Below are 17901 nucleotides of genomic sequence, written 5' to 3' on the forward strand. Positions count from 1 at the left end.
TTCTTCTTCGCCATCTAAATAGTGATATGGTAAATATTAATATTATTAAAAGTCGAATTTATGAATAACTCATACTGTTCTTAATATAATTGAAATTTAGTATTTAGCATGTCTTTCCACAAGTTCTTCCAATGATAAATTAGCATTTGATGTCGGTCTTCAAGAACACTCTCAAGGTACAATTTTCAATTTTTATTAGACAATCATGTTCTGAATATTCAAATTATTTAAAAAAATCTTTAAAACAGTTGAATTCGTTATATTCATTCAATCATTAGATTGATAATATTTAATAGATTGATAAAGTTTAATATATTAAATATATTATATATTATATATTTAATATATTAAATATTAAATTCAAAAATGGTGTTTAAAAAATATAATAATTTCAATTCCAAGTATATCTGTCCATATATTTATAATTTTTATATTCTGTGCATATTTTATATTGATATACTACAGAATAAGTTTTCTTCTAACAAAAATTTTTTTTTTAAGATTATGCAATTCTTTTTTAAATCATTTTATATTTTAAAACTTTCGTTTGTATTTTACAGGAGAGGCTTGTTGGTGGACTGTACATCCAGCATCCAAACAAAGATCAGAGGGTGAAAAAGTTCGTGTTGGAGATGATCTTATTTTAGTATCTGTAGCAACCGAGAGATATTTAGTATGTATTTATTTATGTATTTATGAATTAAAAAGGAAAGCTATTAATTTTCTTAACCTTTAATCGAAACTGAAGGATAATTATAATTCTATTTCTTATTTATAATATATTATTAATAATAATATTATTATTAATGTCGACAAAATGTTCATTACCAAGATTTGTCTTGACACTATTATTACATTTTTCTTTTAAGTATAATATTAATTTAAAATGTTATGAGAGAATATTTTCTATCGTGGTAATAAATTCATATTACTTCATTTCTAATGTGATTTTAGCATACTACAAAAGAAAACGATTTATCAGTCGTAAATGCTTCGTTTCACGTGACGCATTGGTCAGTTCAGCCGTACGGCACTGGGATAAGTCGTATGAAATACGTTGGTTATGTGTTCGGTGGTGATGTTCTAAGATTTTTTCATGGAGGAGATGAATGTTTGACAATACCATCCACGTGGAATACGGCACCTGGTCAAAAGTAAATATTATTTCGACATACCCTTAAAACGAAATGTACTCAAAGTGTACTTAAAATAAAATTTTAATCACATTTATGTATATCAACTGTAGGTTTTAAATTCATAATTATATAATTTCATGATTATATACTGACGTAGGTGATTAAATATTTAAATACTGTAAAACTAGTTTATAATAATAGAAAAAAATGATGATTTAAACAGATTTTTGAAAAGGCTATTTCATTAATAGATCATTTCTTTTGAATAAATTTTTTTTTAATTTGTATTTTAAAAATTTTTTAGAATAATTTTGTATTACTATAAGTCTTGCTATATATTTTTAAATGAATTTATAGCCAACATTTTATAGAATAAAAGGATTTTTAATCATTTAACTGGGAGATAATTTTTGTGTGTACTAAAAATTTTACAAGTTTTCACAAATAATAAATTTATTTATAAACTTATTGCAACATCATATTTAAACATAGCATTAAAATATAAATATTCTCATTATAATATAAAGACAAAGAAGCTTTATGTATATGTATATATATATATATATATATATATATATATATATATATATATATATATATATATATATTTGTTTTATAGTTTAGAGGATTATAGTTTAGTCATATACGAAGGTGGAAGTGTAATGAGTCAAGCGAGGTCACTTTGGCGTTTAGAGCTCGCAAGAACCAAATGGGCAGGTGGATTTATCAATTGGTTACATCCCATGAGAATAAGACATCTAACAACTGGACGTTACCTCGCTGTGAAGGAGAATAACGAACTATACTTAGTGGATAGGTAATCAATTATATAATTTCAATAATAGTTTTTGTTTAATTTGTTTTCATTTATTCAAAAAAGGATGAATTGTGAGAAACTATATTTACAAATAAATAAATATATGCATATATTTTTTTTCACTATTAACAGAAATATTCTGAAATTATAATGTCTATGTTATTTGTGAATAATAATCATTTTAAACACAACAGTAGATTACATTACTATTTGTAACATTAATTTTATTTTCTTTTATTAAAAAGAAATGAAGCGACGATTGAAACATCAACGTTTTGGTTTCGACAAGAAAAAGATGATCAAAAAATTGTACTAGAAGACAAAGATTTAGAAGTTATTGGATTACCAATCATCAAATATGGAGACTCGACTGTTATTATGCAACATGCCACAACAAATCTTTGGGTTTCGTATAAGGTAAAGATTTCCTTTCTTTTTAAATGATAATACTCAATATATAATACTAATTATTATTCTTTCATGTACATACTATTAATACATCTATCTAGAAACCAAAACTTAAAAAGTTCGAGGTTTCTATAAAGGTATAATTGCATATAATCATAATAGATATGGTTATATTTTACAAATTATGTAATCTTTTTACTAGTATGATTATCACGCTTATGACGCTATCGTAAAATTTGTTATATTATGTATAATACTAAGTATGCATGTATCCTATATATATTTCTAAAATATACTGTAACTTAACACATAGAATATCAGTTGTATTATTTATATTATATATATATATATATATATATATATATAGGCGCGTATGTATGCACAAATGCACGCGCAAAGTATGATTGTTTGCATTTTATTTTATTAGTTAAAAATTTAATAATAAAAAATTAGTTCAATCTTTCACATAAATATTCACATTATCTTCCAATAAACTTCTGTAATATTTATATGGCGATAATAGTACATGCAAATAGAAGGCTGATTTAATATAATAAAATAATAATGTTTTAATGTAACTAATAATTTCGATTTCTTAGTCATATGAGACAAAAAAGAAAGGTGTTGGTAAAGTTGAGGAAAAGCAAGCGGTTCTTCATGAGGAAGGAAAAATGGACGACGGTCTTGATTTTTCACGATCTCAGGAAGAAGAGTCACGAACCGCTAGAGTTATTCGCAAATGTAGTAGTCTCTTTTCACAATTCATCACGTGAGTGTTAAAAACTAATTAGTTTGCTATTTAATAAGTTGAATAAGGTAAAAAATATATTTTAATACAATTTAAATAATTTGACATTTGCAAAAATAACATTATGGAAATATCGATTTCACTTAATTCCTTTTATTTCATATATAATGCTTTAATAATTTTAATTACGGAAATAATGAACGATAAAACATGCAAAATATTCTTAGAAGTTTAGTTTACTTTAGAAGTTAATCAACTTTTATTAGATGTATACTAATATGAAAACGTATCATTTAGCTGTTGAATATTCAATAACTATTGTTGTTCATATAAACAAAATAAATATCTATAATTGTGTTCAACACATATTACACTATTATTGAAATTTATTAAAATAATAATAAGAATTCAGCTGCATTATCTATATTATTATATTAACATAAGCATATTATGCATTAAATTTTTTTTATATTTTAGAGGATTAGAAACACTTCAAATTGATAGACGCGCGTCTATGTTCTTTCAAAATGTAAATCTCAATGAAATGGTAATGTGTTTAGAGGATTTGATAAACTATTTTGCTCAACCAGAAGATGACATGGGTAAATTATAGTATAAATAATTTTTCATTGTAATATATTATTATGAATTTAAGTAGATATAATTTGAATATATATACATATATATATATATATATATATATATATATACATACAGGCTCATATAATTGAGTCTATTCTTTTGGTATAGTTTCAAACTTATTAATTTCTATTTAATTATTTCCAATGATAAATGTAAAGTATTTTATATTAGTTTTTATTTCATTGTGAATCCAGTGTTATTTAATTGAAATTTTATTCTTTGAAATATATTTACATATTATTCAATTTTTTTTCAAATGTTTCAGAACACGAAGAGAAGCAAAATCGCTTTCGTGCTTTACGCAATCGTCAAGATCTATTTCAGGAAGAAGGAATTTTAAATCTAATTCTAGAAGCTATTGATAAAATCAATGTGATTACATCTCAAGGTTTTCTTGTAGCTTTATCCGGTGATGAAAGTGGACAAGCTTGGGACCAAATATCCGGTTATCTCTATCAATTATTAGCTGCAATAATAAAAGGAAATCACACGAATTGTGCACAATTTGCTAATAGTAATAGGCTTAATTGGCTTTTCAGTCGATTAGGATCTCAAGCATCCGGTGAGGGTACGGGAATGCTTGACGTACTTCATTGTGTTCTTATTGATTCACCAGAAGCTCTGAATATGATGAGAGTAAGACTCTAATTTTTATAATAAAGTCGATGTTTTTCATTTTACAGAAAAAAGCAATGTACAAATAGAAATAGAAAAACTAATCATAAATGCATAAAAGCATAAAATTAAAAGATATTTATAATATCGAAATAAAATAATTTATTGTTGCAATACGTAGAGTAAACTCAACTAAAAAATTATTTGATATTTTAAATATAATCGAGAATGAAATCAATTTATTCATAGTAATACAAATTTTAATAAATATTACATTGTGACTTTTGGACATAATTCTTATGACAATTATATATAATTATAATAATTATAAAAAAACATAAAAGCAAAAATATATTAAAAATTATATAGTTTACATTTTTCCCTTTTTTTCTAGATATTAAATAAAAATAAATTAAATTAATGAAAATTGCAATTTCATAATAATATTATATATTATCTTATAGGAAATTTTATAGTAGCAAATTATTAAATAATACATGTAAATTCATATTTAGGATGAACACATTAAAGTTATCATATCGCTATTAGAAAAACATGGAAGGGATCCAAAAGTATTAGATGTACTTTGTTCACTTTGCGTTGGTAATGGTGTTGCTGTGCGTTCATCGCAGAACAATATATGTGATTTTTTATTACCTGGCAAAAATTTATTACTACAAACGCAGTTGGTAGATCATGTTGCTAGTATCAGGCCAAATATATTCGTAGGTAGAGTGGAAGGCTCCTCCCTCTATCAAAAATGGTACTTTGAAGTAACCGTTGATCATATTGAACAAACTACTCACATGATGCCACATCTACGGATTGGATGGGCTAACACGGCTGGGTAAGGGTTGTAATATTATGAAAAATATTTTACTTTAAATATTAACACATAATGCAACATATAATACTTATATCTCCATATTCATTATATTCCGAAATTATGATTTTAAACTAATATTATCCTCCTAAAATTATTATATATAATGTTTCTATAATATTAAAATAATTCGACAGGTATATGCCATATCCAGGTGGAGGGGAAAAATGGGGTGGAAATGGTGTTGGTGACGATTTATACTCTTTTGGTTTTGACGGAGCTTTTCTTTGGACAGGAGGAAGAAGAACTCAAATTATGCAGAACTTGTCTGAACCTTATATACGCAAGGGTGATGTCATAGGTTGTTCACTAGATCTGACGGTTCCAATTATCAATTTCGCTTTCAATGGTGTTCCTTGTACCGGCTGTTTTCGCGGCTTTAATCTTGATGGCATGTTTTTTCCAGCCATCAGCTGTTCCTCGAAATTATCTTGCCGATTTCTATTAGGTGGTGATCATGGAAGACTCAAATATCAGCCACCCGATGAGTTTTCACCACTGGTAGAAAGTCTTTTACCTCAGCAGATTCTGTCACTTGATCCATGCTTCTATTTTGGAAATATGAACAAAGTTGTTCTAGCAGGTCCGTGGCTGATGGAGGATGATACAGCTTTTGTACCTTCGCCAGTCGATACATCGATGATTAATTTACCACCATACGTTGAGCAAGTTCGGGATAAATTATCCGAAAATATCCATGAGATGTGGGCAATGAATAAAATCGACGCTGGTTGGACATACGGCGAAATCAGAGATGACCTCCACAAAATACATCCATGTATCGTTCCTTTTGAAAAACTACCAGCTGCTGAAAAGCGCTACGACACACAATTGGCAGTACAGACTCTGAAAACCATACTTGCACTTGGATATTATATCTCGATGGATAAACCACCATCCAGGATAAAAACGCTTCGATTACCTCAAGATAGATTTACACAAAGCACAGGATATAAACCGGCCCCATTGGATCTCAGTGCGATAACATTGACGCCCAAGATGGAGGAACTTGTAGATCAATTAGCCGAGAATACGCATAATTTATGGGCGAAGGAAAGAATTAGTCAAGATTGGACTTATGGGCTTAATGAAGATTCGGAGATGAGACGAAGCCCACATCTTGTACCTTATGCGAAAGTGGATGAGGCTATTAAGAAGGCTAATAGAGACACAGCAAGTGAAACTGTTAGAACATTGTTAGTTTATGGTTATATGTTAGACCCACCAACTGGAGAGCAACATGAAGGTAAAACTTAATATCAATTATAAATTCAGTGCTTAATACCACCTCCTATGATTATTGATTCTATGATAAATTGATATAATTAGATTAATTAAATAAGATAAAATATTAATTTTTACTATTTAAATTATTAATATTTTTAAAAATTAAAACGAATATAAGTAATGAATGCTAAATCTATATGTAATAAATTACTACATAATCTCTAAACATTATAACTAAATTTTTAACTAAAATAATATTTCTTAATAATATATTAATATTTAAATAAATAGATAACAATAATGTATTTTCTGACTTCTAAACAATATTCTTACTAAATTCTTTACTCACTTATAAACTTATATGTAAGATAAACATTACATTAATTTTGGAGTAACATAAATTATTTTTACTTAGAATAGTTAAAGTAATTTTTACAAAATATTATAGTCTGTTATTGTTTCTTGACAGTATTTATCTACAATTTTAATTTTATATATTAATTTAGTATAAGTTTTAACAACATTACTTATAATAATTATCAATTTGAATTAATAAAAAAAAAACTATCTATAGATGACAATATATTATTGCCTCTATCTAAAAAAAGAGAATACAAAAAAATAATACAAATAAATATTTGCTATTAATTTTCATATTAAATCCTTTATATTTATTTTTATGATTTGGTTAATAAACGTATTGGTTACAAAAACTCTTATTGGTTAGTTATAAAATTAAAATATTTATGTTTTTCTTTTTAGAGATGATGATGAACTTATATAGACGCTTAAATAATATTCAATCTGCTTTTGCAAATAATCGCCTAAATTTAGGTTATTCAGGTATTTTAAATAACAATCAACAACATAAATTAAATAATATATTTACTTCACGATAAAAACGATTTGATTAATAAATTAAAAAATTCATTCATAAAAACTAAAATAATTTCATGACTTTTCATTCGATCAATATCAACATTTGTTAAAAATAAAATTAATAAAATTAATTTTGTTCCAAGTTATTATTAAAAATAACTGTGACAAAATAATGATACAATTGCTTCATTAAATTGGTTTATCTTCTCATCTTAGTTGTGTTACTATTCTTAACTGTTTAAATATCATATTAGTATTGTTTTTTAATAAAAATTTATGTATACATTAAAACAATTTATAGTTCATCTATTATTATTAACAGTAGCCTGATATTATAATATTATAATTTATAATCTATTCACGTTTATCAATAATATTCTACATAATAAGTAATTCCCTGAATTAAATTAATTTCAAATTTTTTACAATTTAGAAGTATTTTATTGCATATAAATATTTTTAGGTCATTTTTTAATATTTTAATATTAATGTAAATTGATTATATTATATTTAACCCAAAAAATTATTAGCATACTTCAATGTTTAGATAAGGTAGCATTAAAATGATTAGGAATTAGTAATTTGCATTATTTAAAAAAATATTTGAGCAAAAAATGTTTGCTTGTTGCAACGTAGTCGTAAATGTAAAAATAAAAATTTTTTATTACAGTAGAAATATTAAAATAAGAAAGTATTAAAATTTTAAAATAATAAAATAAGAGAATTGCTCTCAAATATTTATAATATGATCTATGTTGTATACCCATCATCTTGTGATAAAATAAAAGTTTTTAATAGGAAATACTAAATTACTTTAATCTACAACCTAAAACTAAAATTAAATAGATTCATAGAAATTTAATTTATCATCCAATGTAAAACCTTTTTTAATTTCACCTAGTTATGTCGCGCTCGTTCGTTAAAAAAAAGTATACTATAACTGGATTGAATTTTAACATAAATAAAATCTTAATTTAAATAGCATTGCTACTAGAAGCCAATCGACAGCGGCAATTGCTTTTCCGTACTTATCGAGTGGAAAAACATTATGCAGTTAGCAGTGGAAAATGGTATTTCGAATTTGAAGTGATGACTGCCGGTCCCATGAGAGTCGGATGGGCGAAAGCGGATTGCATGCCTGGAAGTATGTTAGGTAGTGACGAGAATACCTGGGCTTTCGATGGATATAATGTAAGTAAGAATACATTATTTTGAAAACGAATTAATTCACTTACCGTTATTTGCAATATTGATGGTTCGAAGTTATAAAAGAATCACTTTGGATATATTTTTATGTGACATAAATAATATTGGTTTATGTACTTATGTAGGTTCAATTTTATCGATAATAGGTTAGACATATAAAAGTTATATATTTTATTTCTTTTTAGATCACCTGCAATATGAATAATGTCACAACTTTTTGACAAATTATATTTATAACTAAAATACGTCAGTAAATGCTGTTGATACTCAATATAGTAAATCGTATACAAAATATATCTGCAAAATAAATATCTCATGAAAATATAAATGAGTAATCAATGTATCACTTTATTACTTGACAAGTTTGATGTTGATTTAAATGAAAAGATTAAAAATAGTACTTCTTGTTTAAATTTGAAACGAAATAATATAATATTTTCAATCTACATTAGTTTAATTATTCAGGAATTGTAGATTTTAGAATTGATATTGGAAGATAAGAGCCTTTAAAAATAAATATATGTTTCAAATTAAATATCACTCAGGTGTATTTAAAAAATTTTAAATGAAATAATTCAAATTCAATATTTTTTTCGTTAATATACCTTATTATTTAATAGCATCCACAATTTTTCGATTTGTCTATACGTGAAAATGTAAATAAAATGTCTGATGTTCATTCTTTTGTTAATGGTTATTCATTTTTGTTGTACACATTAAAAATCTTAATAATCTGTCTTAATTATTACAATGTAAAATTATTAGTAGCCTTACACTTAACTTCTGTTTGCTATAAATGCGAAATATTTTAAAAATATATAATCTAAAACAAAAGAGTATATAATTGACATGCATGTGTATACATAATTATACATTTAAATATACAATTTATTTATTTATTTATTTGTATCTCTACATATTTTCAGTTCCTTTCTTATTAGATGTAGTAATTATAGGCATAATACTTCTAAAATATATATAATGCAATTTTGTCAAGCTATACTTTTTTTATTATTTAAATTATTAAACTGACGTTGATAAGATTGAAAAAGAAGCAATATATAATTTTTCCTAATATAACGTGAATATATCAGGTAACAAAAGTACATTGCGGTTCCAACGAGTCTTTCGGTCAAAGATTACAAGTGGGGGATGTTGTTGGCTGTTTCATTGACGTCGCAGACAGAACCATCAGTAAGAGCAAAACTCTCTTCCCAAGAATTAACCATATCATAACGACAATCATATTGCATTAAATATAGTTTTTTTCAATGTTCCATTGAAATTTTTGTTTTGTCTCTATATTTTCATTTGCTTCGCCATTATGAATACTTATGATTTTTCCTTACTTGTTTTAAATTAATATTAATTTTTGTTTGTGCATCCTAATTCGATATGTAATTCATATTAAATACGAATCATTGGATGTAATTTATATATTTTACTGATTAAAAATTTGAATGATTTTATCAAAAAGATATATTGCTTATTACAAAAACAGGATTACGAAATATTTTGTAACATTATCTGGGAAGTGTAAGATAAATATTAATTAAAAAAAAAAATTGTATTGCATAATTCTAAAGAAGGCTAATAAATATAAAGTTATTATGTAAAAAAGTATTTAATAGTAAGGTTTGTAAGTATATGTGAATTAAATTTGAACTTGGCCATCCTCGCCTGGATCACTTATGCCGATATTTATCAAAATGAATTAATTAAAAAGTTGATAGAATAGTCTTGTTGATCATAAGCAAAACAGGATTTTCGGTTAAACATAAATTTTAGACATGAGCTTATTGAAATTGTGAACTCTTTTATTTTAAGGAGGAAAAAATGTACTCAGGCACAGCCGAAACTTTCGGCAAACAATGGCAGGTCGGAGATGTTGTTGGCGTTTTCTTGGACTTAATTGATCGAACAATTAGTAAGAAGCAATCTTTAAGTGATAGCTTCAGCCGTTATTTTATGCTACAATTTTATTTCCAAAATTAAAAATAATACAAATATTTTAAAAATCGAACACTGGATATTAAAAAAAATTGTTGCTAGTATTATTTTTGTAACAATGTTATAATAGTATACAAATAAAAGATATGATTTAAAATTTTTTTAATTCAGCTTATTTTAAAGTAAATCTCGAAGGAATTTTTAAAATGTTAGAAAATAAATGAAAATTTCACTTAGATAAATAATCCTATTACAATGTAAATATTCATGCAATCCAACAACGTTCGTTATAAATCTCTAAAAAAGGCATAAAAACTCATGAATTCGAATAATTCTAATTACAATTAATTATCCAGAAAATGTAAATTGGTAAACTATCAGTTTTTTGTTGATCTCCAGTATTCTCCAGTATAACATAGAGTATTATCAAATTAATAAATGACATTTATCATTAGGAAATTCATTTAACTGCAGCTATGCAAAGTAATTATAAAATGATTGAGCTTATCTATTTACTAATTGGCATATATGTATTGAATTTACTTGTATTAAAAATTCTACTTTTATAAGTAAATGTAATTATTATTACTATATAAATTATTATAAATTACTAAGCAACATATTGTTTTGTGTTTATGTATTTCAATGTTTTACGCCCCTCACAGTAATAACATTTTAAAATTTCTATCGAATGTAGTGCTAATAAATAATACTAATTGATTAAAAGCATGTAATATTTTATACTATTCATGAAAATATGACATACAAGCATATATAACATTTATTCTTCATTTAATTATTTTTCCACTAATAAACACAGAATTACCTTTTATATTTCAAACAAAACATGTGGTTTTAATTGATTCTTACCTCACAAAAACGTCATGATATAATATTTTATAATAATATTTATACGAATAAATCTCCGCTTATTTATAATATTTTTACATTTAGAATATGGAACAGAAGTATTGTTTGTGAAAAGTAAAGTGTTATTTTATGAATAGTAGTTGATTTCGTTGATAACTTGCTTGTACATTTTGCTTAAATATTTATTGTCTTTTATTTTTTGTAATTTACAGCAAAAAAAAAAAAAAAAAAAAGAAAGTCCGATAAGTATAAATTGAATATAAATTTTTTAATAATCAATTAATTAATTAGAGTACTATTACAATATTCGAAAATTATTATCATTCATTAAAATTTAATTTTTCAATTATAAATAAATATATTACGTAAATAAATCGGTCTTTCAATTTTCATATTATAAAATATTGAATAATATAATAATATTAATCGATTAAATAGTTTCATAAATTATTATAGGTTTTTCTTTAAATGGAGAATTATTAATGGATGCTCTTGGAGGTGAAACATCTTTTGCAGACGTGCAGGGTGAGTCTTTTGTCCCGGCTTTTACCCTTGGAGTTGGTCAAAAAGCAAAATTAACATTTGGTCAAGATGTCAATACACTAAAATTTTTCACAACTTGTGGACTACAAGAAGGATATGAACCTTTCTGTGTGTAAGTCAATTTTCCATTGTACGTTGTGTCATTAACAAGAGAAATAATATAGATTAATAATATAAATTAATGATTCGCGGTCTTTCCTATTGATCTTTATTTCATTTTAATAAATTAATTCTTTCGAAAAATATTTCATTTCAAACTATTAACGAATTTATTTCTACAGTAACATGAATCGACCAGTAACATTTTGGTACACGAAGTATCAACCCATTTTTGAGAATACAGATGACATGGCAGATACGCGCATCGATGTTGCTCGGATCCCTGCAGGATCAGACTCGCCACCCTGTCTTAAAATTTCCCACAACACTTTCGAAACGATGGAGAAAGCCAATTGGGAATTCCTCCGTCTTTCGCTACCTATTATATGTCAGTCAACATTTATTTCAGAAGGTGATAAAATGCGCAGATGGCAGGAAATAAAAATGCGACAAAATCGATTATATAATGAGCAAATGGAACAACACGTCCATCCATCAGCCCACATAGAGCATATAATGCGATCTGGTTTTAGTATGAGTGATATCAAAGGTATGACGGGTAGGTGTTACAAATATTACTTACATAATTATATACAATGTTATTAGCAAATATATTTTTTTGAGACATTTTTCTTAGCATTAAACATTTCCAATGTTTTACAAAATTTATAGTGTAACAAAAATTTTGCAATAATTTGAAAAACGTATCGAGTAACTTTCGTCACATTATATAATCATCAATGTATCGACTTCTTAAGAATAACATATGATAAAAATTGTATTTTCTAATAATACATAAAATATTCAACTATATTAATAATAATAACAATAATAACCATATACAACAATAATAAAACAATAATAATCAAATACAACATAATATTTTTTATGATCTCCGATTAAAATTATAAAAATTGGAAAATTTTATAATTATTTACGAACAGTTATTTTATATTAAAAATTTATAATTATTGATATTAAAATTCTAACAGACGTAATTCTTGCAAACATTGATAAACATTATTTTAAATCTTGTAAATATTTTTCTTTATTCCAATATTATTTCATCAAGCCCTGATAAAATTAAGTACAAATATATCAATGTTATTTATCCATAAATTAATGCTTTTCTTTCTTAAAAAAAACATCAATTATAATTTAAAAATCAATTTATATTTATAAATTACTAAGAATTTATCTTAGAAATAACTATAAAGATAAATATAAATTATACATTCATTATTATCACACTTACACATTATCTCATACTATTTAAGTTACATATGAATTTTTGTTTTCTTAATCATATGTTCCTATAAGCTATTAACATATGATATTTAATATTTAAATCAAATATTAAGTAAATTACATCTACTATTTTCAACTATTCACTTAACTAGTCACTGTTGCGTGTTTTTATTTCAATCTCAATTTTTAAGGAAACCATCAAGTGTCATAATTCAACCAAATATGATAATTATTTCATTTATAGATTTACAGAGAAATTACGCCGATGACGTTACTGATATAGACGAAATGATGCGTGAATCACCATTACCGATACAACGCAAAAAACCATCGAGACCACCACGACGAGGTTCAATTTCAGGTTCGAGAAACTTTGATGTAGGACATAGCGATGGAGAAATGAATGGTTATGGTGATATAAATGGCGATGCGAAAGATGATAAGAAGAAACGCGGAAGATCTCCTTTTCGGTAAATAGCATTCATTATGAACAATTTTTATTAATAAATTTATTCCAACAATATACGATAAATAATTATATTAAAATGGATCAAATAATGTTAGCAAATTAAAAGGTTAATAGGCTTATTATTAATTATGAATATAAAATATCGTTTTTAGTGCGGAAACGTTAACATACGAAACGTAAATGAACGTAAAAATTTTAGGAACGTAAAAATGGAAACGGAAAAGTTAAAATACTTAACTGAAATTATAATTTGTAAAGCTATTGATACTATGTATTTTATTTAAAACGTTGAAAAATGTATTTCAAATTAAGATAGATCCATTATTTTATTTAATTAACAAAAATTCAAATAAGAAAATTTGGTGTTAATAAATTCAAAATATATTATAAATCTAAAATTATAATTAATAAATAAATCAATTTTTTTAGTTGGAATTATTTATATCGTAAAATTATTATTCATAAGAACCTATGTATGTATTTTAATATATATATTTCCATTTGGTAAATCTTCCTTAAATATACTATATTTTGTAGAATTACATTATGATTTACTTTAATAGAGTGGGGGATAAATTATATAAAAACATATTTCGCTCGTGACTTTACTTATTAAAACACGAAGGTAACAATAAATATTTTTCATTTCTCTCAGACAACGTAGTAAAGAAATGGAAGACGTCATATCTGAGTAAGTGAAAGCCGCACCCTCTACCCATCATTTCTACGATAAATTTTTAATGCCTTCGTTTCATGTACTTCCAATTTACATGTTTTTATTTTTTCTGAATCACAGTTTTAGTAGCTATAAACTTATTATAAATACATCGCCCACATATATTCTATATTATAATCCATATATTTTCGTATTATTTATGTACTTCAGCATATAAACATAACTTTCTATAGAATATTCTAATGCAATAGACATATTCTGGTATAAACATGTAAATCACATGTATATAGTTTCGTATAGCGTAATGCTGAAAATCATTTACGATATATTGACTTCATATCATTGTGTTTCTTTATAATATCTATTACAACGATGTAGCTAAACATTAAAATTATTAATAATGTTTCATTTAATTATAATATAATGTAGGCAATATTAATCTTGCTAATATTTATTTTGAATTAAAAGATATAAAAATAGTTTTCAGTACTTTTTTCTATTAAATTAATTCACTTTTCTGCTATTTTTATTTTTCTTATTTTCATAAATACAATTTATGAGTAATTTATAATAATTGCAAATAGAATTTCTTTTTTTGTTTTTTTTGGTCTTAAAGGCTTCTTAAAGTTTAAGCCGTAAAATTTTGAAGTAATAAATATATAAACATCTTTACATATATTAGCAAGTACATCACTGATATGTTGAATGATCTCTTCACAAGTGATATTATTCTGATACATTATAAGTCTAAAATTTCTAACTAATAATAGCAATAATATATCATACAACTAAAACTTAATGAATATAATTTTTTAATTTTGCAGTTTTTTTTCACGGAAGGTCAAATCATCCGACTCTAAAACTAAAACTCCCGAACCAATGATATATGCAAATACCGAAAGTGAAAGAATAGCCAAACCAACTCCAATTAGCAAAATTGGAATAGGAAGGACCGCAACTATACGTGTATCGACTGTAAGTAAAATTACAATCTATACGAATTATCATGTGTATAATATCAATATAATTCTTAAACAAATTGACAACTTTTACTGCTGCAAATTTATTATATTTAAAATATTTTCTTATATTTTCACACTATTTATATCAAACGAATGATTGACATAGCTTAAAATATACTTTAAAATGATCATAATTTCATATTACTTTGACTATTCATTTAATTGAATTAAATCCTTTCAACAATATTACATATGCTAATGAGATTAAAATTATAGACTGATCTGAAGGTTGTACCCCCACAAATACCAGAACGAAATGCTCCAAAAGCAATGTCGGTTCCATCTGGCACTGGAATCGAGTCCATCGGAAATGAAATTTACGACACCGAATGTTTGAAGCTTATGAATGAATATTTTTATGGAGTAAGAATATTTCCTGGACAAGATCCCACTCATGTTTATGTTGGCTGGGTCACCTCACAATACCACTTACATACGAAGGACTTTAATCTGTCAAAAGTTCGTAAAGCCTCGGTCGTTATAGTTGATGATTATGATCGCCCTGTAGAGCAGTACGTATATTTACATTTCTATCCATAAATAATAAATGAAGTTTTTCTTTTTATAAGTTTAAATATACGCAATTAAATATCACTTCTACTTTTATTTATCTGTCTAAAGTAATACATAAAATATTATATTTTGTATAAAACAAAAAAAAATATTTTCATAAAAAACTCTTATTCGCCACTAAATAATTATAAATATTATATTATAAAATTACTATTGAATAAAAAAGAAATGTTTTTAACAAGGGTTGATCGTCAAAGCTGCTATATGGTTCGCGCTGATGAATTGTATAACGAAGTTACCCAAGATGCATCTGGTAAAGGTGCATCTCAAGGAATGTTCGTGGGTTGCTTTGTAGATACATCAACCGGTTGGGTATCCTTTACTTGTGAAGGGAAAGAAACAAGTCATAAATTCAAAATGGAACCAGATACGAAACTATTTCCAGCTATATTTGTAGAGGCTACCAGTAAGGAGATCCTACAAATAGAGTTGGGCCGAACATCCACGACTTTACCATTGTCAGCAGCAGTTCTTCAGAGCTCCGAGAGACATGTAATTCCTCAATTTCCACCAAGACTAAAAGTACAATGTCTAAAGCCTCATCAATGGGCTAGAGTACCAAATCAATCACTGCAGGTACATGCGTTAAAATTATCAGACATCAGAGGTTGGTCGATGCTTTGTGAAGACGCTGTGTCAATGCTGGCTCTTCACATTCCAGAAGAAGATAGGTGTATCGATATTTTAGAGCTCATAGAGATGGATAAAGTTCTCAGGTTAATTTAATCAATTTCAAATTTATAGTTATAATGAAATTATCAATTCAATGAATTTATAAGAATAAGCAGAGAATGAAAATAGATAATCGATTATAGTTTATTCATTAATATCATTTGTTTTCTTTTTTTTTGTACAGTTTCCATGCACATACGTTAACTTTGTACGCGGCATTATGTTACCAATCAAATTATAGGGCGGCTCATGCTCTTTGCCTTCACGTAGATCAGAAACAATTGCTATATGCAATTCGGGCGGAATATATGTCTGGACCATTAAGACAAGGGTTTTATGATTTGCTCATAGCACTTCATCTTGAATCTCATGCTACTACAATGGAAGTTTGTAAAAATGAATATATCATTCCATTAGGTAAATCATCTTAAAGTTATCATTCATATCAAGTGCTTATTTAATGATTATTTAAAAATTTATTTACTAAACATATTTTCCATATTTCGGTGTAACAAAGATAAAAAGTAATATTGTATTTTTAAAATATATTTTCCTAACTAAATGTAATGATAAAACTATATCATTTACAAAATATATAAAGTATTTTGCTTTATAGTATTGCAATATTAGAGGATATATATTAATAGGATTATTTTTTTTTTATTGTATTTAGGTCAAGAATTAAAAGATTTATATGAAGGTGAAGAAATGCGGCACAGCTTAAGGTATCTTGAAACAGAATCTGTAAGACCACAAATGAAAATGACTGATATCAGGTAAGCTAATTTTTCTCAAAGTAGAACAGAGTCCTTTTCACTAATTAGTCGCCATCAAGGATAATTCATTCTAGTGAAACTCAAAGCATCGACAACATACGTAATCTGTACAGTCCACATTTTCCACTAAGTGTAGTACGGGATTATGTAATGATGGCTTTACACGAAGCTGTTGAAATTAATCAAGTACACAATCGAGATCCGATAGGTGGCAGTAATGAAAATTTATTTCTGTACGTATTGCAAATATTATCATTTATCTATATATATAATATATGTAAAATATATAATATTGTATCGTAAAATTTTTTAGACCCCTGATAAAGTTGGTGGATAGATTATTCTTAGTAGGAATGATAAGAAACGATGATATTAAAAAATTACTCATTATGGTTCACCCAGAAACATGGGATCCTACATTCGATAAAGGTATGGTAGTATA

At 25.8% G+C, this 17901-nt stretch overlaps 1 protein-coding gene across 1 annotated transcript in view; it reads left to right on the top strand.

Moving 5' to 3' along the window:
- Positions 1-17901, top strand: part of RyR (Ryanodine receptor) — a 42629-nt gene that overhangs the window by 1566 nt on the left and 23162 nt on the right. Inside the window, 24 exon segments of the mRNA XM_011498658.1 lie at positions 1-29; positions 101-176; positions 561-673; positions 955-1154; positions 1771-1953; positions 2199-2370; positions 2961-3130; positions 3587-3711; positions 4017-4387; positions 4882-5213; positions 5387-6495; positions 8338-8546; positions 9656-9755; positions 11838-12036; positions 12206-12573; positions 13516-13741; positions 14396-14431; positions 15241-15391; positions 15655-15950; positions 16194-16727; positions 16868-17100; positions 17357-17459; positions 17519-17692; positions 17773-17888. Coding sequence (XP_011496960.1) covers positions 1-29; positions 101-176; positions 561-673; positions 955-1154; positions 1771-1953; positions 2199-2370; positions 2961-3130; positions 3587-3711; positions 4017-4387; positions 4882-5213; positions 5387-6495; positions 8338-8546; positions 9656-9755; positions 11838-12036; positions 12206-12573; positions 13516-13741; positions 14396-14431; positions 15241-15391; positions 15655-15950; positions 16194-16727; positions 16868-17100; positions 17357-17459; positions 17519-17692; positions 17773-17888 — 5625 coding nt within the window.

Source organism: Ceratosolen solmsi, unplaced genomic scaffold, assembly GCF_000503995.2.
Source record: "Ceratosolen solmsi marchali unplaced genomic scaffold, CerSol_1.0 scaffold10, whole genome shotgun sequence".
Lineage (NCBI taxonomy): Eukaryota > Metazoa > Arthropoda > Insecta > Hymenoptera > Agaonidae > Ceratosolen > Ceratosolen solmsi.